The sequence below is a fragment of the Canis lupus genome, chromosome 24 (assembly GCF_011100685.1).
Source record: "Canis lupus familiaris isolate Mischka breed German Shepherd chromosome 24, alternate assembly UU_Cfam_GSD_1.0, whole genome shotgun sequence".
Taxonomy (NCBI): domain Eukaryota; kingdom Metazoa; phylum Chordata; class Mammalia; order Carnivora; family Canidae; genus Canis; species Canis lupus.
In genome coordinates this window covers 13791547-13814664 of record NC_049245.1, presented here as the reverse complement: position 1 = coordinate 13814664, position 23118 = coordinate 13791547, and the positions used below count along the sequence as shown (strand labels likewise).

Genomic DNA, 23118 nt, shown 5'->3' with positions numbered 1-23118 from the left:
CCTGTGGGAACTGGCATTATTATCCTCATTTTATATACGAGGAAATTTCAATTCCAAGATAGTAAATGAGCTGCTCAAGGTCATATCTGGAAAATGCATTTACCTTTCATGGACAGAGAATCTTATCTATCCCTCAGTGAATTATCAAACTGTATAGATCAATGACAACAGTTTAATTCGTGATTGTCTTCCTAGCCCTTTAAAATGGACTCTATTGCAAGTTGGCATTTGTTCAAAAGATTATTTTCCAGCAAATATAACTGCTTAAGAAAAATCTGCCAAAAATATAGGCATGCAGCATCATCCAGGACTTGATTAACAATTTCAGGAATTTCCACCCATTGTAAATTAACTATATTCCTCCACACTGGCATGAATTATCCAATTTATTTCTGTTTAGGTCTGGAATGGTTTTCATTTTGACCTAGAAATACACTCATCTCACCTTTTCCTCATTTCCTTTAGATTTCAGTTGCCAATGACAACCTGAAATTACAAGGTTAAATAAATGCTACATTTTGCTTGAGTGGTTTATAACTTTGAACTTTGAGTTCACATTCAGTGGAAATTGTTTATCTATAGGGATCACCACTGCCCTGCATTGTGGCAAATCCAGTCTGAATTTGCTGGGCATTTGCAGGGACCTTATGGGTTTCATACATTTTTAAGTTTTGGCTTTGATTTATTGGAGCTGGATACCCATCTATAAAGATACTATGAATTTGGAGACTGCACTCCCTCATGGTGCTGGTTTAGGTTTCTGATTCTCATGGTTAATGCTTTTTCCTTCAGTGAGCCCCATGAATTGCTAGCTTCTACACCTTGTCCCTGAGATTATGAATTGAGTTTTCCCGATCTGCATATGAAATGTGGAAACCAGTGGCTTTCTGCAGAGACTACAGTTTTACCATTTCAATAACCCAAATTCATAGGCTTTCTCTCTCATTCTCTTAGAACATTAAAACTCCAGTTATCTAAGATTGAGAATCCTTTCTGCCACCCTCAGACCTTTTGGCTTTGAGTTCCTTTGTTATTCCTGTGGTTTCCTTTTCTAGTATTAAAAACTCAGTTGTCAGCAGCTCCTGAGTGGCTCAGTGGGGTTGAGCATCCAACTCTTGGTTTTGGCTCGGATGATGATCTCAGGGTGGTGGGATTGAGCCCCAAGTGGGGCTCTGCACTGAGTGTGGAATCTGCTTGAGATTCTTTCTCCTTTTCCTCTGCCCTCCCACTTATGCATGCTCTCTCTCTAAAATAAATAAATAAATATATATTTTTTAAACTTCAGTTATCGATTTCAATTAAATGTATATGTTATATTTTACTCAGCATTTCCCTCTTTGGAGTAGAAGAAGGAATATCCACTCAGACATTTTGACTCAAAGCCCCACTGCAATTTATTCTAAAGAAATTTAGAGGAAAACAAATAAACCAACATAATCTGTAGTGGTTGGGATATGTAATGTGGTCCCATTTTCCCACATGCGATTTTCCAACAATCCCCTGCTAACCTGACTGACTTCCTTCTGTATCTTTTATACAATCCTGTTATTTCTATTCTTGGTTGAAGTAAAAATTCATGAGATTATTCTAAAAATAAGATGAGTCTACAAGGTGGCTCAGGCTGATTTTGAAACCACCCATTTTGTGTGTGTATTTTAATGCTATTCCCACTGTTTTCAGTAGCCTCTTAGCTGATTGATGATGTTGAGGTTAAAAGACCTGCATTAATTCTTCATAAAATTTTCCCACTCTGTTTATCTCACGCCCAGTGTTTTGCACTTTTCTGTTTGGTTTTTAAAAATATTTGCTTTTATTTTGGAGTGCTATTTTCATGCTAAAAAGAAAATAATCACATTACCATAAAAATGAGAAATAGAAAAAGTAAAAATACTCAGTCCCAACACAATTTATATTTTAGTATTTTATTTCAAAGTAATTCTATATTCTTAGAAAATATTCTCATGGTTGTAATCATACTACATATAAAACTGTTTGTAGACTTACTTCATTTATCACAGTAAAAATTATGTTCCCTTATTTTCATAGCCATTTATTGTTTTACATTTATTGGCTGCATTCCATTTCTTTAAGCAGAAGCCTTATGTTTTCTTTTATAGAAATTCTATTTTATTGATGTTTTTGCTGGGGGTTTTGGGGAGGAGATTGCGGGGGTTTTTTGTTTGTTTGTTTGTTTGTTTGTTTTTGCATGTTTGTGAGTTTTATTATTTTCCCTAATCTTTAGCAGTAAATTTTTTTAGCAGTAAATTTTAAAATATCTTGAGCAAGATAATTTCAGTACCATATTACCACATGCATTTCCCAAAGGCCAGAGATATTTTTAAAAGGGTTAAGAGACTGTGAGGAATTACATTTTCAAAAATACAGCAGATATTTCCAGAGAAAGAAAAAGAAAGTGAAATAATAAAAAGTGTCTAATGAGAGAACAAACTGAAACATATTTTTGTATGTGTATCAAAAGTAATGTAACTATACAAATAACAATTATTTCAAGTGAACTTTTGCAGGGTAATATAATTGTGCATCCTTGGTGGATATACTCTGTGAAAAACAGAACCTCAAAAACGTCTTAAGCTTCACATGGTTATTTTACTGTTAGCTCACAATATTGAAACTATTTTCATATTACTGAAAATGTAAAGCAAATAAGCAAATATGATGTTGCCAGAAAGCAAAATATACAAAATTAGTTACAAAATATAAGAAACATAGAAATATAAAATCAGAGAAATTGAGACAAAATTCTATCGTGTTGCATTTAAATTTGAGATGTTAAAATTAAATAAATAAATAATTATTTAATTAATTTGAGATGTTGGGGCACCTGGGTGGCTTGGTGGTTGAGTGTCTGCCTTCGGCTCAGGGCATTATCCCAGGATCTGGAGATGGAGTCCCACATCAGGTTCCCCACAGGGAGCCTGCTTCTCCCTCTGCCTATGTCTCTGCCTCTCTCTGTTTGTTTCTCATGAATAAATAGAATCTTTAAAATAAATAAATTAATTACTTAATTCAAGATGTCAATACATACTAACTATTTTTTCAGAAATACATGTCCTAATGTCCCCTGCAGGCCTAAACACCATGACAGTCTGGTAGTAGTGAGCACCTATAGCAGCCAAGATTGGTTACTAAACTTCTCCAATAAAGGCTCCCTGGAAAAGTAGCTGATTCCTGGTCTGAGGCAGAGAAAGCACAAAGAGGTGGCTGACTTATCTTATTTTACCTAGAAAAACAAGCAAGTGCTCAAAATCTAATGAGGGCATGTCAAAAGGACCCAGGGTAATGCCCTGAAAAGGTTTCTGCTGGCATCATATGGGACAATTTGAGCTCAGAAAAGAATAATGACTCCAACTGATTTAAACAAAGGGAATAGGGGCACCTGGATGGTTCAGTGGTTGGACATCCACTTTCAGCTCAGGGCATGATCCCAGGGTCCTGGGATCAAGTCCCACATTGGGCTCCTCACAAGGAGCCTGCTTCTTCCTCTGCCTATGTCTCTGCCTCTCTCTATGTTTCTCTCATGAATAAATATATAAAATCTTTTAAAAAAGACAAAAGGAATAAATAGAAATAAAAATATATTGCCTGTAGTCATTTTCAAAGAGAGAGAAGGAAAAGAAAACTCACTTGCTAACTTTTGAAATTATCATTGCTCCAACTCCTTACTCAGAATATTTGTGAAATCAAAGGAAGAGAATTAAATGCGTACTCTGCCTTTTTTAGGAGGAACTCTGGTTCATCTCAACGTGACAAGGGAAAGCTCTTCCTTACAGAAGAATACTAGCTAAATAAAAAAGAATTAGAAAATTGCCATTTACCCTTAATAAGATAGCGAGAATCATCAATTTCATGAAAGTGTGCTAAAGAAACTTTATATGCATTCAGAGTTTTACCCCATAGAATAATTACCAATAGCCAAAGGAAAAATTGTCTTGACAAAGTTGAAATCTGGTATTTACCACTTTTAGGCAAGTGATCAAATTTAACATTGCTGATAATGCGACCACCTGATAATAGGACTCACAATACATTAGGATAGGAGGTATAAAAGAATACCTATTGAGTCTTCTTGCCCAAATAAATGTTTAACCCCCATCTAATCAAGCTTACAGGCCTAACTTCTAATTTACAGAAAAGGCAGGTTTTCTTGGACCAATTTAAATGGCACCCCAAAGAAATAATCAGACAAATTCAGAATGTGGGCATTCTCTCAGAAAGTTTAACGGAGGGCACCTGGGTAGTTCAGTGGTTCAGCGTCTGCCTTTGGCTTAGGTCGTGATCCTGGGTCCTGGGATTGAGTCTGCATTGGGCTCCCAGTGGGGAGCCTGCTTCTCCCTCTGCCTATGTCTCTGCCGCTCTATAAATATATCTCTCATGAATAAATAAATAAAATCTTTAAAAAAAATTAAACAGAACTCTTCAAAAAATCCAAGTCATAAAAAAATTAAAACTGTTAATAACTCAAGTGTTAAAAAAAAAAGAGGAAGACATCACAATCTAATGCAATGCAAGAACTTTGAATTCTGGTTTTTAAAAAAGCTAGAAAATTTGGGAGAGGTAGCACTGGGAAAATTTGAACATCGACAGACGTTGGGCAACATTAAGGAATTACTATTAATGTCCTTGACATGATTAAGGTATTGCTGTAATGTAAGAAAATATCTTTATTTTTAGGAGAATGGTGTAATGTCTATGGATCAAGGGTTGTGATATCTGAAATTTATTTTCAAATGATTCGCCAAAATAATAGAGTGATAGACAATAAAAACGTTTACATGTAGCAAAATATCAAGATTATTAGAGTTGTTTTCAAGGTTTTTGTGGTTGTCGCTGTTATTTTGTTGTGGTTTGTTTTTGTTTTTGATTGTGGTAGGTTTTGTTTTTGCCTCTGCAAACAATGCTGCAGTAAGTTTGATGCTTCTATCCTTTTACGTTGGTGCTTTCATTTCTCTGGGCCAGATTCCCTTCCCACGTGTGGATTTGCTAGGTGAAAAGCTATGTACATTTTCCTTCTTGTAAATATTATAGATATCAGATTATTGCCTAATGTTTGAAAATGTCCACTTCTCCCCAGATGTTATTGCCCCTTTAACAAACCTTTTTTTCCCCTACCATTATGTCCCTTAAAAAATGTACTATTGGATATCTCTTATTGTCAAGGAGAGTGAGCGATCGCTCAAATATATATTGGATATTTGCACTTCTCCTATGAATTGCTTGAGGTTTGTCCACTTTTTCACCAAAAAAAAAAAATATTATTTTCACTTAGATAAATACAGTGACCCTTGAACAACATGCATTTGAATAGGTCTACTTAAAAATGGATTTTTCCCACATAGTATTATAAATGTATTTTCTCTTCCTTATCATTTTCTTTAAAAACATTATTTCCTCTAGCTTACTTTATTGTAGGAATACAATATGCAATGCATATAACATAAAATATGTGTTAAAATATGTGTTAATTGTTTATGTTATTGGCAAAGCTTCTAGTCAATAATAAGCTATTAACAGCTAAATTCTGGGAGGAGTCAAAAATGAGACTTGGATTTTTGGCTGTGCAGGAAGTTGGCAGCTTTGTCCCCTACACTGTTTAAGGATCAACTGCATACCTAGTAAATTTTTTTCTTTGTAGCTTACAGTTTTCCTGTGTTGCTTGAGAAGGTCTCTATACTCTATGATTATTCAATTATTCACCCAGATTTTTTCCTAAGATTTTTCTTTTTACTTTGTGTTTTATATTAAGGTCTTTAATATACTTCATTGGGCAAAATGACTTGAGTTGGACCAAAAGATCTCCCTAAATCTTCTATCTCTGTCTGTGCCTTTGCTGTAGCAGGTTTTTCTTTGTTTTGTTTTGTTTGTTTTTTATATTTTAGCAGTTCTTCTGTCCTTGGTATTCCACTTATCTTATTATACTCTGGTTTCAGTTTGTTTCCTTGGAAAGTTGATATTGATTATATCTCTTTACTAACTCCATAACGTGCCTTATTTTATATTTATGCCACATTTACATTATATTGAGTATTCTCTCCTGTTTGCAAACTAACCTTCATAGTAACTTTGCTTTCTCCTGTGTCTTCACTTACACTAATGAATCTGAAAACTTTGCATAACTAGATAAAATCTCTTCCTTAATTTTTTTTAAGGCAGTTGAAAAAAATGTCAGAGGCAGAATAGCATCCCAAATGCAAAAATCTTGGACATTATACTCAAGCAGAGCTAAAACCATTTGAATTTGACTGTGTTGCATTTTCCTGCTTAACTACCCAGAGTTCACAGAAGCTATGAGTAGGCAACATCTTTTGAAAAGCAAGTTAACTGAGAAATTTAGAAATTGAGTCCAGATAGTCAAATTAGAAAACTAAGCCCATACTAAAACAAACTCTGGGGGCACCTGAGTGACTCAGTTGGTTAAGCATCTGCCTTTGGCTCAGGTCATGGTCTCAGGGTCCTAGGATCTTGCCCCACATTGGGCTTGGTGCTCAGCAGGGAGTCTGCTTCTCCCTTTCCCTCTGCACCCCCCTGCTGCGTGTGTGTGCTCCTGCACTCTCTCTCTCTCTTAAATCAATAAATAAAATCTTTAAAAAAAAAAAAACTCTGACAATGCTCTTATTTATTAATATTTGAATGTGATGTAACAATTTGCCTTAAAATTAGAGATTAAATTTGACCATATCTCCCTTCTTTTTTTGCCTATTTCTTAAAAATAGATCTTATAAATTTAAGAGCAAGCAAGCTCATGTTTGTTAATGTTATAGAAAAGGTCCATAAAAAGCATATTCTCCCAAGTCAGATTTTTCATGAAGATCTATCAGTCCTATGGTGATTTTCCCTCAAGAATGTGTTTAGGATTACAGCAATAAAAAGATGGTGCCAGCTGAATTAAATGAGTACTTCATGGAACCAGGCCATATATGACTGTCCTTTGAATTCCTCTACTATATCAGGTAGTTATTGCCGTAATACTGCTGCCTAACAAAAAACCCACAAAACTGAGTGGCATAACACAGTAAGCATTTCCTAAGCTCATAAGTCTATGAACTGGCTGGGCAACTCTGGTCTGAGTCAGGCTCAATTGGCCTCAGTAGCCTTACTCAAATCTATGTTTAGCTGGTGGGTCAGCTAAGGGCTGGCTGTTATACAATAGCTTCGCTCTCGTGTCTGATAGTCATTTGAAGTGATGGAGAGGGGTATAACTGGGTCATATATCTCCTCCTGCAGCAAGCTAGCTTCTTCACATAATGGCTCAGTAAGCTTCCAACAGTGAGAGCCGAATCACATGAAGCCTTTTGAGGCCTAGGCTGAGAACTGCATGTTGTCCCTCTGACACATTCTACTGGACAAAGCAAATCACAAGGAGATGAAATCAGGAAGATGAAAAATACAACTCTCCTCTTTGATGAGAGACACTGACAAGACCAGGAGTACCAGGAGGGGTGAGGAATTGCTATCATTTTTGCAATTAACTTATCATTCCCTCAGAGCCTGTAGCTTGAGTTACAGAGAGTAGACACTCAATACTCAATGAAGATGTGAACCAGAATCTGGAAATTAGATGGAATAGCACTGAAGCCCAGCAGAAGGATGATCAAGAGCAAGCCTGGTGTTCCGGGGAGAACCATCTGAAGCTCAGAGTGGTGGAGAGGCAAAAGTAGGAGGGATCCAAACTGAAAATGCATAGTCAAACCAATCCCTGAGTTTTCTGGTCTAAACCAGATTTAAATCTGCTAGGACAGAAGTAGAAACCCTCCACAAGCCCAACAGAAATCATGAACATGGTTCAAATTGACTGCCAACAATAAAAAATCAGATCTTTCATGAAAATTTAAATTTCTGACTTTTCTTGAAAAACAAGTTTTGCAAACATTAGCTAGAGATGAGTTTCTGCTATCCCTTTAAAGAGCATACCCTCCCCACCACTCCAACTTATTTTCATGATTTGCCTGATTCCCCGCGAACATCTGAGTTTGTGACCCCTATTCCTAGGCTGGAATAATTCTAAACTCCTGATGAATGGAACTTTTTGGGAACAAATTCAGGCTTTGCTCTTCATATTTTTTTTACAATGAACAAGTATTCCATTTACAAGAAACAAAAATAAAAGGATAGCTCTAATTTGAAATCTAATAATAAAGGCAATTTTGAAATTATTTTATTAATAACTGAATGATTTTTTTATAAGAATGAAATATGGCATGTAACATAAATAAAATTAATATAGTTAATAAATTATCTTAATTTATTAAAGTAGTTTAGAATATAATTACAAGCTATCAAACCCCATGATAAAAGAAGAGTCCACTAAAATTGTAATTTAGCCACAACTGGGTCAATAACCAAAACTTATTTTAGGGGCAACTGGGTGGCTCAGGGTGTGATCCCGGGGTCCTGGGATCAAGTATTGCATTGGGGAGCCTGTTTCTCCCCCTACCTGTGTCTCTGCCTCACTCTCTGTGTCTCTCATGAATAAATAAATAAACCTCTTAAAATTGTTTTAAATAATTACTTAATTATTATTACTGTGATATTGTTATTTTTTATTTATTTTTTAGATCTAAAGTATTTTTATATATTTTTTATTGGAGTTCGATTTGCCAACATATAGCATAACACCCAGTGTTCATCCCATCAAGTGCCCACCTCAGTACCCGTCACCCAGTCACCCCAACCCCCCACCAACCTCCTCTTCCACTACCCCTTATTCGTTTCCCAGAGTTAGGAGTCTTCCATGTTCTGTCACCCTCACTGATATTTCCCACTCATTTTCTCTCCTTTACCCTTTATTCCCCTTCATTATTTTTTATATTCCCCAAATGAATGAGACCATATAATGTTTGTCTTTCTCTGATTGACTTACTTCACTCAGCATAATACCCTCCAGTTCCATCCATGTTGAAGCAAATGGTGGGTATTTGTCGTTTCTAGTGGCTGAGGAATATTCCATTGTATACATAAACCACATCTTCTTTATCCATTCATCTTTCGATGGACACCGAGGCTCCTTCCACAGTTTGGCTATTGTGGACGTTGCTGCTATAAACATCGGGGTGCAGGTGTCCCAGTGTTTCACTGCATCTGTATCTTTGGGGTAAATCCTCAGCAGTGCAATTGCTAGGTCATAGGTAGATCTATTTGTAACTCTTTGAGGAACCTCCACACAGTTTTCCAGAGTGGCTGCACCAGTTCACATTCCCACCAGCAGTGCAAGAGGGTTCCCTCTTCTCCGCATCCTCTCCAACATTTGTGGTTTCCTGCCTTGTTAATTTTCCCCATTCTCACTGGTGTGAGGTGGGATCTCATTGTGGTTTTGATTTGTATTTCCTTGATGGCCAGTGATGCGGAGCATTTTCTCATGTGCTTGTTGGCCATGTCTATGTCTTCCTCTGTGACATTTCTGTTCATGTCTTTTGCCCATTTCATGCTTGAATTGTTTGTTTCTTTGCTGTTGAGTTTAATTAAGTTCTTTATAGATCTTGGATACTAGCCCTTTATCTGATATGTTATTTGCAAATATCTTCTCCCATTCCTAGGTTGTCTTTTATTTTTTTTTTATTTTTTTTTTATTTTTTTTTTAAAGATTTTTTTTAATTTATTTATTCATGATAGTCACACAGAGAGAGAGAGAGGCAGAGACATAGGCAGAGGGAAAAGCAGGCTCCATGCAGGGAGCCCGATGTGGGATTCGATCCCGGGTCTCCAGGATCGCGCCCCGGGCCAAAGGCAGGCGCCAAACTGCTGCGCCACCCAGGGATCCCCCTAGGTTGTCTTTTAGTTTTATTGACTGTTTCTTTTGCTGTGCAGAAGCTTTTTATCTTAAGTCCCAATAATTAATTTTTGCTTTTGTTTCCCTTGCCTTCATAGATGTATCTTGCAAGAAGTTGCTGTGGCCAAATTCAAAAAGGGTGTTGTCTGTGTTCTCTAGGATTTTTATGGATTCATGTCTCACATTTAGATGTTTCATCCATTTTTACTTTATCTTTGTGTATGGTGTAAGAGAATGGTCTAGTTTCATTCTTCTGCACGTGGCTGTCCAAGTTTCCCAGCACCATTTCTTGAAGAGACTGTCCTTTTTCCAGTGGATAGTTTTTCCTGCTTTCATGAATATTAGTTGACCATAGAGTTGAGGGCCCATTCCTGGATTCTCTATTCTATTCCATTGATCTATGTGTCTGTTTCTATGCTAGTACCACAAGTTTTGATGATCACGGCTTTGTAGTACAACCTGCAATCTGGCATTGTGATGCCCCCAGCTATGGTTTTCTTTTTCAATATTCTTCTGGCTATTTGGGGTCTTTTCTGATTCCACACAAATCTTAAGATGGTTTGTTCCAACTTTCTGAAGAAAGTCCATGGTATTTTGATAGGGATTGCATTAAATGTGTAAATTGCCCTGGGTAGCATTGACATTTTCACAATATTAATTCTTCTAATCATGAGCATGGAATATTTTTCGATCTCTTGATGTCTTCCTCAAATTCTTTCAGAAGTGTTCTGTAGTTTTTAGGGTATAGATCCTTTGCCTCTTTGGTTAGGTTTATTCCTAGGTATATTATGCTTTTGGGTGCAATTGTAAATAAGATTGACTCCTTAATTTATCTTTCTTCAGTCTCATTGTTAGTGTATAGAAATACCACTGATTTTTCGGCATTGATTTTGTATCCTGCCACATTGATGAATTGCTGTATGAGTTCTAGCAATCTTGGGGTGGAGTATTTTGGGTTTTCTATGTTCAGTATCATGTCATCTGCAAAGAGGGAGAGTTTGACTTCTTCTTTGCCAATTTGAATGCTTTTTATTTCTTTTTGTTACCTGATTGCTGAAGCTAGGACTTCTAGTAGTATGCTGAATAACAGTGGTGAGAGTGGACATCCCTGTCGTATTCCTGATCTTAGGGGAAACATTGAGAGTGATGTTTGCTGTGCGCTTTTGTAGATGGCTTTTAAGATGCTGAGGAATGTTCCTCTATCCCTACACTCTGAAGAGTTTTGATCATGAATGGATGCTGTATTTTCTCAAATATATTCTCTGCATCTATTGAGAGGATCATACGGTTCCTGTTTTTTTCTCTTGTTGATATGATCTATCATGTTGATTGCTTTATGAGTGTTGAACCAGCCTTGCATCTCGGGGATAAATCCCACTTGGTCATGATGAATCATCTGCTTAATGTACTGTTGGATCCTATTGGCTAGTATCTTGCTGAGAATGTTTGCATCTGTGTTCATCAAGGATATTGGTCTATAATTCTCCTTTTTGGTAAGGTCTTTGGTTTTGGAATTATGGTGATGCTGGCCTCATAGGATGAGTTTGGAAGTATTCCATCTCTTTCTATCTTTTGGAACAGCTTTAGTAGAATAGGTATTAATTCTTCTTTAAACGTTTGATAGAATTCCCCTGGGAAGCCATCTGGCTCTGGACTTCTTTGATGACTGCTTCAATTTCCTCCCTGGTTATTGGCCTGTTCAGGTTTTCTATTTCTTCCTGTTCCAGTTTTGATAATTTGTGGTTTTCCAGAAATGCATCCAATTCTTCTAGGTTGCCTAATTTATTGGCATATAGCTGCTCATGATATGTTTTTAAAATAGTTTGTATTTCCTTGGTATTAGTTGTGACCTCTCCTTTTTAATTCATGATTTTATTAATTTGAGTCTTTTTGTTTTTTTTCAATTTTTTCTCTTTTGTTTTTAATAAGGCTGGCTAGTGGTTTATCTATCTTATGAATTCTTTCCAAGAACCAACTCCTGGTTTTGTTGCTCTGTTCTACAGTTTTTCTGATGTCTATTTCACTGAGTTATGCTCAAATCTTTATTAACTCTCTTCTTCTGTTTGGTGTAGGTTTTATTTGCTGTTCTTTCTCCAGTTCCTTTAGGTACAAGGTTAGCTTGTGTATTTGAGTTTTTTCCAATTTTTTGAGGGATGCTTGTATTGTGATGTATTTCCCTCTCAGGACTGCTTTTGTTGTATTCCAAAGATTTTGAATGGTTGTATCTTCATTCTCATTAGTTTCCATGAATCTTTTAAATTCTTTTCTAATTTCCCGGTTGACCCTTTCATCTTTTAGCAGGATGTTCTTTAACCTCCACATGTTTGAATTTCTTCCAAATTTCTTCTTGTGATTGAGGTCAAGTTTCAAAGCATTATGGTCTGAAAATATGCAGGGGACAATCCTAATCTTTTGGTATCGGTTAAAACCTGATTTGTGACCCAGTATGTGGTCTCTTCTGGAGAAAGTTCCATGTGCACTTGAGAAGAATGTGTATTCAGTTGCGTTTGGTTGTAAAGTTCTGTAAATATCTGTGAAATCCATCTGGTCCAGTGTATCATTTAAAGCTCTTGTTTCTTTGGAGATGTTGTGCTAGAAGATTTGTCATTTGCAGAAAGTGCCATGTTGAAGTCTCCCAGTATTAGTGTATTATTATCTAAGTATGTCTTAACTTTGGTTATTAATTGATATACTTGGCAGCTCCCACATTAGGGGCATAAATATTCTTGATTGTTAAGTCCACTTGTTGGATAGATCCTTTAAGTATAATATAGTGTCCCTCTTCATCTCTTACTACAATCTTTGGGATAAACTTTCATTTATCTGATATGAGGATTGCCACCCTTGCTTTCTTTTGAGGACCATTTGAATGGTAAATGGTTCTCCAACCTTTCATTTTCAGGCTGTAGGTATCCTTAGGTCTAAAATGAGTCTCTTGTAGACAGCAAATAGATGGGTCTCGCTTTTTTACCCAGTCTGAAACCTGCACCTTTTGATGGTCATTAAGCCCATTCACGTTCAAAGTTACTACCGAAAGATATGAATTTAATGTCATCATAATACCTATTCAGTCCCTGTTTTGTGGATTATTTCTTTGGACATCTTCTTTCTTTTACAGAGTCCCCCTTAATATTTCTTGTAGATCTGCTTTGGTGGTCGCTTATTCTTTCAGTTTCTGACTATCTTGGAAGTTCTTTATCTCTCCTTCTATTCTGAATGACAGCCTTGCTGGATAGAGTATTCTTGGCTGCATGTTCTTCTCATTTAGTATCCTGAATATATCCTGCCAGTCCTTTCTGGCCTGCCAGGTCTCTGTGGAGAGGTCTGCTGTTAATCTAATATTTCTCCCCATATAAGTCAAGGATCTCTTGTCACTTGCTGCTTTAAGGATTTTCTCTTTATCTTAGGAATTTGCAAGTTTCACTATTAGATGTCGAGGTGTTGAACGGTTTTTATTGATTTTAGTCGGGGGGGAAACCTCTCCTATCTCTTGGATCTGAATGCCTGTTTCCCTCCCCAAATTAGGGAAGTTCTCAGCTATGATTTGTTCAAATATGCTTTCTGGTCCTCTGTCCCTTTTGGCACCCTCTGGAACCCCAATTAAATGTAGGTTTTTCCTTCTGAGGCTGTCATTTATTTCCCTTGACCTTTCCTCATGTTTTTTTTTTTTTTTAATTGTTTTTCTCTTTTTCCCTCAGCTTCCTTCCTTGTCATCAACTTGTCTTCTATGTCACTCACTCTTTCTTCTACCTCATTAACCCTCATCATTAGGACCTCCAGTTTGGATTACATCTCATTTAAATGATTTTTAATTTTGGCCTGATTAGATCTAAATTCTGCAGTCATGAAGTCTCGAATCCTTTATGCTTTTTTCAGAGCCACCATTATCTATATAATTGTGCTTCTGAATTGGCTTTCTGACATCATATTGTAATCCAAATTCTGTAACTCTGTGGCAGAGAGTACTGTTTCTGATTCTTTCTTTTGTGGTAAGTTCTTCTTTCTAGTCATTTTGCTCAGTGCAAAGTGGCTAAAAAACGAGTTGTACTTGTTAGAAGTGCAAACTCCTCTCTGTAGCATTCCAGCTGTTCTCTCTTTAAATCTCAGGTTGAATTTGTATGTTTTCAGGATGATTTGAAAGTTATCTCGGTAAGTTTGTGGGGACAGGTGACTTGGGGACCCTACTCCTCTGCCATCTTGCCCCACACCCCTGATATTGTTATTTATAGTAAGAAATACATATTCAGTCTTCATCCCAGTTCCTGGCACAGATTTCCTAAAAAAAAAAAAACCCTTGAAATTTCCTAAATGATGAGCAACCAAAGGTGTCCTCTGTTATGTTAATAAGATGACTTTTCAAAAAGCCCTAGGTAACCTAAAGATGGGGACTGACTGCCAGGAGGGTTGGACTAACTTGCCATGGCAGGTTGGACTTTACAGTCCCAACACTAACCTCCAGGGAGATAAGGTGGCCAGGAGGCTGAATCAATAGCCAATGGCTAATGATGTAATCAACCATGCCAACCTAATGAAGCTTCCATGGAAACCCAAAGGGATGTGGTTTGAGGACCTTCTGAGTTGGTGAACATGTGGAAGGAGATCCAGAGAGATTGGTGCTCAAAGAACATGGTAGTTCCACACCCTTTTCCCTATACCTTGCCCTGTGTATCTCTTCCACCTAGCTGTTCTTGAGCTACACTCTTTTATAAGAAGCCTGTAATCTAGTAAGTAAAATATTTGAGTTCTGCCAGCCACTGTAGCAGATTAATCAAACCCAATGAGGGGATCATTGGAATGGCCAATCTATATTCAGTTAGAATCACAGGTGACAAACTGGACTTGCAACTGACATCTGAAATGAAGTGAAAGTGGGGGACAGCCTTATAGGACTGAGCTCTGAACTTGTTAGGACCTGATGCTATCTCCAGATAGATAATATTATAACTGAGTGAAATTATGGGACACTCAGCTGGTGTCCTAGGGCATTGCTTTGTGGCATGCCAGGGAAAGACCTTAAACGCTAGAACTGGGTGTAGAATCATAATTATTAAAATTAGATTATTTTAAAATTAGATTATTAAAAATTATTCAAAAATGTTAGCTTTAGGTATTTGACAGTGTCTCACATTTCAGATTCTTTCTTATATAAAAATTTTAAAAAAGGAAACAGCTCTATCTAGCACCATTGGGTCTTGTCTACTACTGACCTAAGATAAATTGAACCACTAGGTAATATACAACATGTCTAAAGTTAAAGGTTTCCAACAGTGACCTAAAGGAAAACAATAATCTACTGTTTCTTAAATGTGAAATCCCTTGCTTTTCTTCCTTTCCTTGTATCCCCTTAGAAACCAAACTTGAACAGCATGCATTGCTGAATTAATATTGAGACAAATCAATGATGACACCTGGATGGTAGTTAATGAGAACTGCCAAACACCAGCTTAAGATTTCACTACCGTAAAAGCTCCATTCCCTTCTAAATTGTTGAGGTACCTGGGAAAGAATCGGCCGTTGTCCTCTAGTCTGTGATGTTTCAATGGCTCACCTGTTCCCAACAGGGAGGGAGCAGCTGTGTGTGAAGGTGCCTTTGCTCCATTGTAGCAATGTCAATCACAGAGCCCCAAGAGTGCCCTTCTCATAGTGCATTTCCTCCTTGGCTTATTAGAATTCATATGCTTGCATAATATGTTCGTAAATACCCTACATTTTATATTTGGGAAGAATAGTTGACTTTCAATACTTAGGCCGAGTCATTTTTATCAGGCACTTTTTGACATGGAGAAAAAAACAAAAAAGGTAACTCAGATCCATAATCCATTATGTGAGACTGTTGGGGTCATTGCTTGTTGGAATTAATAATTTTTCTGATTTTAGAAAGTGACATATAATGCATATACTGTGAGCATAATACTCTAGAGGGGTGCTTGGCCATCTTCATAGTCATACAAATTGATAAGCCTATAGTACCATGCATAGTTATTCACATTCAGTGAAATGCATAAGGATGATAAATAACCTTATATCAATTAATGTCTATGTGTTTGCCACAAATTGACAAAAAAAGTTCTGGATTTCAGATCTTTAGGGGTTTTAGAACTGCAAATGAGAGATTATGGAACTATATTATATAACTAACTCTTGGCAGAATTTCTCTAGCATAAAAGAAAGAGCAAAGGGGTTGAACGAAAGAGGGTGTTCTCCTCATGCTGCTGACACTGTCCAGAATATGAGTAAGGAAATGGGGTCACAGCACCGAGGGACAGATGCCCCGAGCACTGTCTTAACCCTGGATGGTCCAGGTGCAGGGAAAGCAGCAGCAGAGACTGCAAGAAGCCTCCAATGGAGAACATCTAGCCAGAATCAAGACAAAAAGTAGAATAAGGAGTCCAGAGTTGAAGCAGGACAGGAAGTTAAGCAGGGTGCCCAAAGTAACCAGCCTCATTGCCATTACCTGGGAGCCACTGAGGTATGCAGGATCTTGGACCCCACTCAGCTCTCCTGAATCAGAAACAAAGTCAGGGTCCCAGGTGATTTGTGTGCACAAATCTTAAAAATTTGAGAACCACAAAAAAAAAAAAAAATCCTTAGAATTCTTCCTCTTAAAGGACATGTCTCAAGAAAAGCTGCCTTGGAGCTAAGAGCAGAAAAAGCATTAGTCTCGCATGCTGTTTCTAAGACTAGATTCCCTGCTTACCATTCAATAAGAAAAGGGAATTTTATTTAAAATTCTGGATTTCAGGTGCCTGGGTGACTCAATCAGTTAAGCGTCTACATTCGGTTCAGGTCATGATCTCAGGGTCCTCGGATGGAGGCTCGAATCGAGCTCAGCAGAGAGTCTGTTTCTCCCTCTCCTTCTGCCCCTTCTCCTTGCTCAGGCTCTCTCTCTCTCTCTCAATAAATAAATAAAATCTTTAAAATAAAATAAAATAAAATTCTGGGTTTTGATGGCGACTTAGCGCAGCAGAGCTTTCCAGCAGGCAGCACCCACTGCTGGCCTGCTCCTCCCCACAGCCATGGAAGACACCCAGCTTTCATTGGTTTTATGATTACTGTTTCCATTTAAGTCTGTACTTGAAGAAAGGGTTCCGTGACTTTTAAAAGTCTGGGCATTATCCAGACCATTAAATAGATAAATTAAAAGAGTTTATAGGATAGCTAAAGCAATTTACAAGGCAAATAAAGTTAGAATGAAAAGAAAAGATTCAAAGAGGTGATAATAGAAGTCAAAACAGAAGTTAAAGTTGGTTACAGGAGTACGTTCAGTTCATAAAAATGCATTGAGAGGCGTGAGGTGGGGCAGAATCAAACATCTGACTCTTGGTTTCAGCTCAGGTCAAGATGTCAGTGTTGTGAGATCGAGCCCCGTAATGGGCTCCTCCAAGAGTCCTCTGGGGATTCTCCCCCTCTGCACTCCCCATGCCCTTTCTCTTATCCTAAACAAATCTTTTTTAAAAACTCATTGAGCTCCTCTCTAGAAGTATTCAGTGTTGGCTTCCCAGTCCCTGGATGAAGCCTCGCTTCGTGAAGTCCACTCAGAGCTCCCCCGTCCTCTCCAGCCACCTCTTCCCTCTCCCCAGTCTGATGTATGGCTGACCTTGGCACTCCCAGCTATCAGTAGCTTCCAATCCCTTCAATTTAAGAGCTTCAGATCATTGTGTATTACTTCTGTAAACGTTTTCAAAAAGATTCACCTCTGTGCCTGTGTATGTGTGTGTGTGGGGGGGGGGGGATGTATTTATACGGTTGCAGGTCTTTAGCCCTATTACAGCCACACATAACCTGAACTTGACTTTCAGCTATGGACAAGTGACGTGTCCAACTCTCTGTTTGACATCTTCTCTATAGATAACCAGTGGATGGTATTTACATTAATTTATTCCTCCCTCATCTTTGTACATCTCTCCCAAAGAGGTTCTCCGTGGGTGGTTATAGAAAACTAAATGACCTAAAATCATCCTCCTCTCTTGATGTCTCCCAGCTGCAGATGGACTTGGAGCAAGAGTACCAAGACAAGTTCAAAAGACTGCCCCTGGAGATCTTGGAGTTTGTGCAGGAAGCCATGAAAGGGAAGATCAGTGAAGAGAGCAATCACAGTTCTGCCCCTCCATCCCTGGCCTCAGACCCTGGAAAACTGAACCACAAGCCTCCCTCCAGTGAGGAGCTAGAGGGAGACAACCCAGGAAAAGAGTTTGATACTCCTCTGTGATTGTCCCTGCCAGGCCTTCAAAGCATGCATGGCCACTTCATCGAACTCTCTCTGACTACAAATATCACTGCCCTGGAGCATCTTCCTGAGAAGCATCCCTTCGCCTAAAATCCACACAAAATGGAGAGTTCTAGAAGGATCCATGCAAACATCCTCATGCCCAGGCTCCATGCATTATGTGAACACTACTGCAGGTCTACTTGTAGAGAGTGCATGTATGTGGGATTTTTGTTTTCTTTCCAATAGTAAATTCAAAGCAGGAAACTTCCAGACTCCATGGGACATTTAATGAAGGACAGTGTCTTTTTTTTTGAAGAAAATCAAACTCCTGTTTTTATTTGAAGCTCTGGTGTAAAGTATTTCAAAGTAATAAAAATAGTTTGAGAAATGCATAGCACTATTTAACACTATCCAACAGCCAACTTTGAGCATTTGTTTTCCTAACTGCCCCTCAACTACCATATCTTCAAGTTAACATGCATATTAAATTGTTTTATCCTTTGCTTTGCAAGTACTGGCGGCTTGCAGTTTGCTAATTTATTTATCATAGAGGCATCAGTGTATTTGTTGCTGACATGGCTTTATTAGATACCATAGTGATTCAAATAAGTTGGTTTTCTTTCTTGAAAAAAAAAAAGTCACTTGACTGTAGCCTTGCCCAGTGAAGCTATCCCAAGACTTAGCAATATGGCTAACATATTTGGTTGCTTGAGCAAATTGGCCACACACTTCCAGGCAGTGTGCTTTCTGAGTTGACTATTTGCACTCAAAGTCTGAGTATTCATTGGTTGTTGGTCTAAGATTACTAATAACTACAAAGAGTCTGTCTGGTTGAATAAAAATAGTTGAGCCGATGTATGTTGAGCAGAGATTCAATCAGAGTAAAGAGGTTCCTGTGGTTATTTTGCTGTCTCACATTTTTTATGGTTCATTTATTTTTACTATAGAGATAAAGATTGAATATTTATCTAGAGAATACACAGACCCACATATAAATGATATATATTATCTCCATGTATATATGTACACACACAGCCATGTAAGTGCATACACACACTCCTACATGCATATAAATGTAGATGTGTGTTTTTTTAATTGGCAATGACCCAAGTCTCTTCCACAAGACTTAACACCAAATTCAGGGATAAACACCTAGAGAAGAAAATGATCAAACATCTATCTATATTATGTGGCTATTAAATGATATTGAAATTCTAAGAAACAGTTGATGGAACTATTGATGCAAGTTGAGGTAGATTTAGAGCTTAGAATATGAATTTGATATATATTTTGCAGGATCAAAAACTGGATTTTAAGTATCAGATGTTAAGCTTGTTTTAATAGAATATGCAAAACTGTATAGGACAGCAATATGGAAATTTATTAATATCTTTCATAATTTTTAAGTCTGCAGATTTCAATTTTATTCTAACGTAAAAAAATTCATTATATATTTACTATGTACATTTAATTCACTTAACTGTGTCTTTTTATTAAGTTTCTATGTTGGGTGGCACAAGAAAAACAAATTATATCATGGTAAAACTGATCAAAAATATTATTGAAAGAACCTAAGTAAGAGAGAATAATTATATAGAGGAAAATATAATTTAGAGAGTAACACAAAGAACATTAAAGTTAACGTGCTAAAGAAAGACACTCACAGCTTTATTTTACTTTGAAATAAACCTGTCTGATTGTAGCTTAGCGAAACATTTTAAAATGCAAAAACTAGTTGTGTCCTGAAAATTGTGTTTCAAGAATTTAATATTTTTATGCAAATTATTTTATTTAACTTTAAGCAATAAGTAGAGGTCACAATTAAGTTTTAATCAAAATGAAGGCTTAGTTCAAACATTAGGCAAGAGTGATTAAAAAAAACACATCTAGCAAGACACAAGGGGAAAAAAATCCCAACCTCTTTGGAGATTATTATATTTTGATCTGAAGGACATGTCTATTGATTAGACACTTAATAAAATTTATCTTCCACTGAAAGAGAAATCTTTTGTAAATCATACTACTTTTGCACTTTGAAAGAAAGGCATTAATCGTAAGGAAGCAAGAATGGGCACAATTGAAAGCTACATTATCATAAATAAAATCACAGACTGTCTAATGTTGCAGAAGAATGAACTAATAATAGCAATCATAACCAAACACAATGATAATTATTATTGAACATTGGATCACATATTAGTCCAGAGAAAGACAGAAGTGGAAAAACTCTGACTTACACAAAACTGTTTTGGTAGTTGGACTTCATTCTCTTAGTGACTCTAGTCATTTTGCAATACATTTGTATTTGGCCATTTACCGTAATCACATTTTTATATCTGTACAATGACACTTTTTGCAGTCGTGCGGTAGTGCATAACACTGTCCATCTTGCATCATTGAAACTACTACAAGGATACTATCATTTAACAATATTAATATTACTTGAAATAGAGTAAGATAAAGAAAAAGGGTCTATATGATGTGCAGTTTTGTGCCTTTCTGTATTTGCCCTGTTCTGTGTTGAATGTGTGAAATTCTGTACCGTGGTTTCTCCTATAATAGAGAGTTAGAGCTGTGTCGTAAATTAGACTGTGCCCCTCTGATACCCTTACGCTACTGCAAATAGCGTGATTTTGGCCGTGAACACCAATTTTCAAAATTCTAATGACATGCCGTGACTTTTTGGTTTTCAACATTTCATTTGAACGTTTTAACATCACCATACATTAATTAATGCTCCTGTAATAGATAAGCAGTCATTAAATAATTCTGAAAGAAAGGGCCATTGCTTGCGTTACTTTGAATGTAATGTTGCGCTTGTGCACTGTATAAATATTGTTTGTGATGGATTGGACATTGTGACTTTTGCCTTTTCAGAAGAAAAATAAAAGATAGGACAAAGTATTTGAAACTCTTAAAGTGTACATATTCTGGTTCTTCTATCTCAAATTATTTAAAATGCGTAATTCACATTTTTGTAATAATTCTATGCAATTTTGTGGCATGATGTTTCTTCCACTTGTAATTTTATGTGCTTTCATCACAAATCCAAAGGAAACAATAAAAATTTCTTAACACAACCAAGGTGTGTCATTTCTTGATGTCAGAGCCTTTTTTTTTTTTTTTGACTGGCAGGATAGTGGGAGTAGACTTCAAACTAAGGGGCAGAAGGACCCCCCTGACACAGCCCACCGGCGCCTGTACAAGAAATCTAGCTGCTGCAATGTATGTGCCAGAAGGCACAGCTGTCATTACGCTATCACTCCACCACCCCGTGCAGGAGTGACGGTATACCTGCCCATTACTTCCATTTTAGACACCCTCCCGTCCTTCCTTCACTGAAGCTAAGTAAAGCAAAACAGTCAAAGGTTTGCCAACAAATAAATAGTGGAGATAAACGGACAAGAGTACTTGATGTAAGTTTTTCTTATGAGACATAAAAAGACTTTGCAACATTGATTATTTATTTATTTATTTATTTTGGGGGGAGGGGCAGGAAGACAGAGCAGACCAGTGCCCAGCAGGGAGCTGACATGGGCCTTGATCTCACAACCCTGAGATCATGGCATTAGCTGAAATGAAAAGCCGGATGCTTAACCCACAGAGCCCCCCAAATGCCCTGTAACACTGGGTTTTTTAAAAAAGGAGTATACATGTGAGTTATGAGAATGTCCCATAGGCACCCTATATACAGTATATCCATTACCTGCTGCTATGTTACACATTAGCCCAAAACCCAATGGCTTAAAACAGTAAGAATTATATCTTATCTCTCATAGTTTTGTAGGTCAAGAGTTCAGATAAGGCAGAGAAAGATGATGTGTCTCTACTCCACAGTGTCCAGGACCTTGACTGGAAAATCAGAAGGCTGGGGGCTGGAACCCTCTGAAGATAAATTTATTCACATGTCTGGTTATTGATGATACGTCAGTTGAGAGATGAGCAGGGCAGCTGGGCTGGAACACCCACATATGTCCTTCCCACATGGCCTGGGCCTTCCCATGATATGGTGGCTGGGTTCCAAAGGTAAGCCTCATGAGAGACAGCCAGGCATGAGCCGTTTCCAAATTTTTATGACCAAGCCTCAGAGGTACATACTATCACTTATGCAGGACCCCATTCATTGATGCTGTCACAAGCCCCTTCCCAGAGACAAGAGGAAGTAACAAACATAGACCCCCATCTCACTGTGGCAGTGGATTGCAATGAAGAACATGAAGAGCGGAACAAACATACAGGCATGGCCTCCTTGGAAAATAAAATTTGCAACATACAGTACGCCCCCCCCCCCCGACTGAAATTGTAGTTACACTCAAACCTGCTCCATCTCCTTTGTGTTCTATGTCAGTGAACAAAAGCAGTATCAATTCAGGCAAAATTTCAGCATCATCTTTGACAGCTCTCTCATCCTCCTTCCAGTGAATCACAGATTGTGTCAATTCTGACTCCGTGACAGCCTTCAGATTCATTCATTTTCTATCCTTTCTGCTGGTACCTAAATTCATGCCACCACCCCGTCCCACCTGCCAAGGTTTTCCTAAATGGTCTCCATGCCACTAGTCCCAAATCATGCAACTAAACTAGACTAGACTGCACTATACTAGTGTACTATTATACTATACTATAATATAGCTAGATTGATCATACAAAAGCGAAAATGGGATTAAAAGTCTTTATTGAATCCAACTGTCATCATGCTAAGATCTAAACTCCTTAATAAATGTTTGAGGTCTTACATGATTTGGTTCCTACTTGACTCTAACTTTATGTCTTTTTTTTTAAAGATAAATCACGAGTGGGTGAGGGGGTAGAGAGACATGGAGAGAGAGAATCCTAAGCAGGCTCCTCGCCCAGTGCAGTACCCCACACAGGACTTGATCTTACGACCCTGAGATCATGACCTGAGCTAAAACCAAGAGTCAGACATTTAACTGACTGAGCCACCCAGGTGCCCCTCTAACTTTATCTCTTAATACTCCTCTCCCATACCACATCCCAGCCTATGGGCCATCTTGCTTCCTTGACTTTAATACTATTCCCTCAACTACTTAGACTTTCTCTTTGTTTCCCTTTCCCTTGAACCCCTTCTAAAATGCACATACACTCAGATTCTCTCTTTTCCCTG

The 23118-nt window shown here is 37.6% G+C and overlaps 1 protein-coding gene across 2 annotated transcripts in view; it reads left to right on the top strand.

Moving 5' to 3' along the window:
• PLCB1 (phospholipase C beta 1) overlaps positions 1 to 21073 on the top strand; it is a 669446-nt gene extending 648373 nt beyond the window's left edge. Inside the window, exon 32 of one of the 2 annotated variants that reach the window (XM_038571644.1) lies at positions 17766 to 21073. In XM_038571644.1, the coding sequence (XP_038427572.1) occupies positions 17766 to 17993 (228 nt within the window). In that variant the 3' untranslated portion in view covers positions 17994 to 21073. The remainder of the gene's footprint in view (positions 1 to 17765) is intronic. The other variant, XM_038571645.1, reaches the window with a different exon arrangement.
• Positions 21074 to 23118: the final 2045 nt, after the last annotated feature.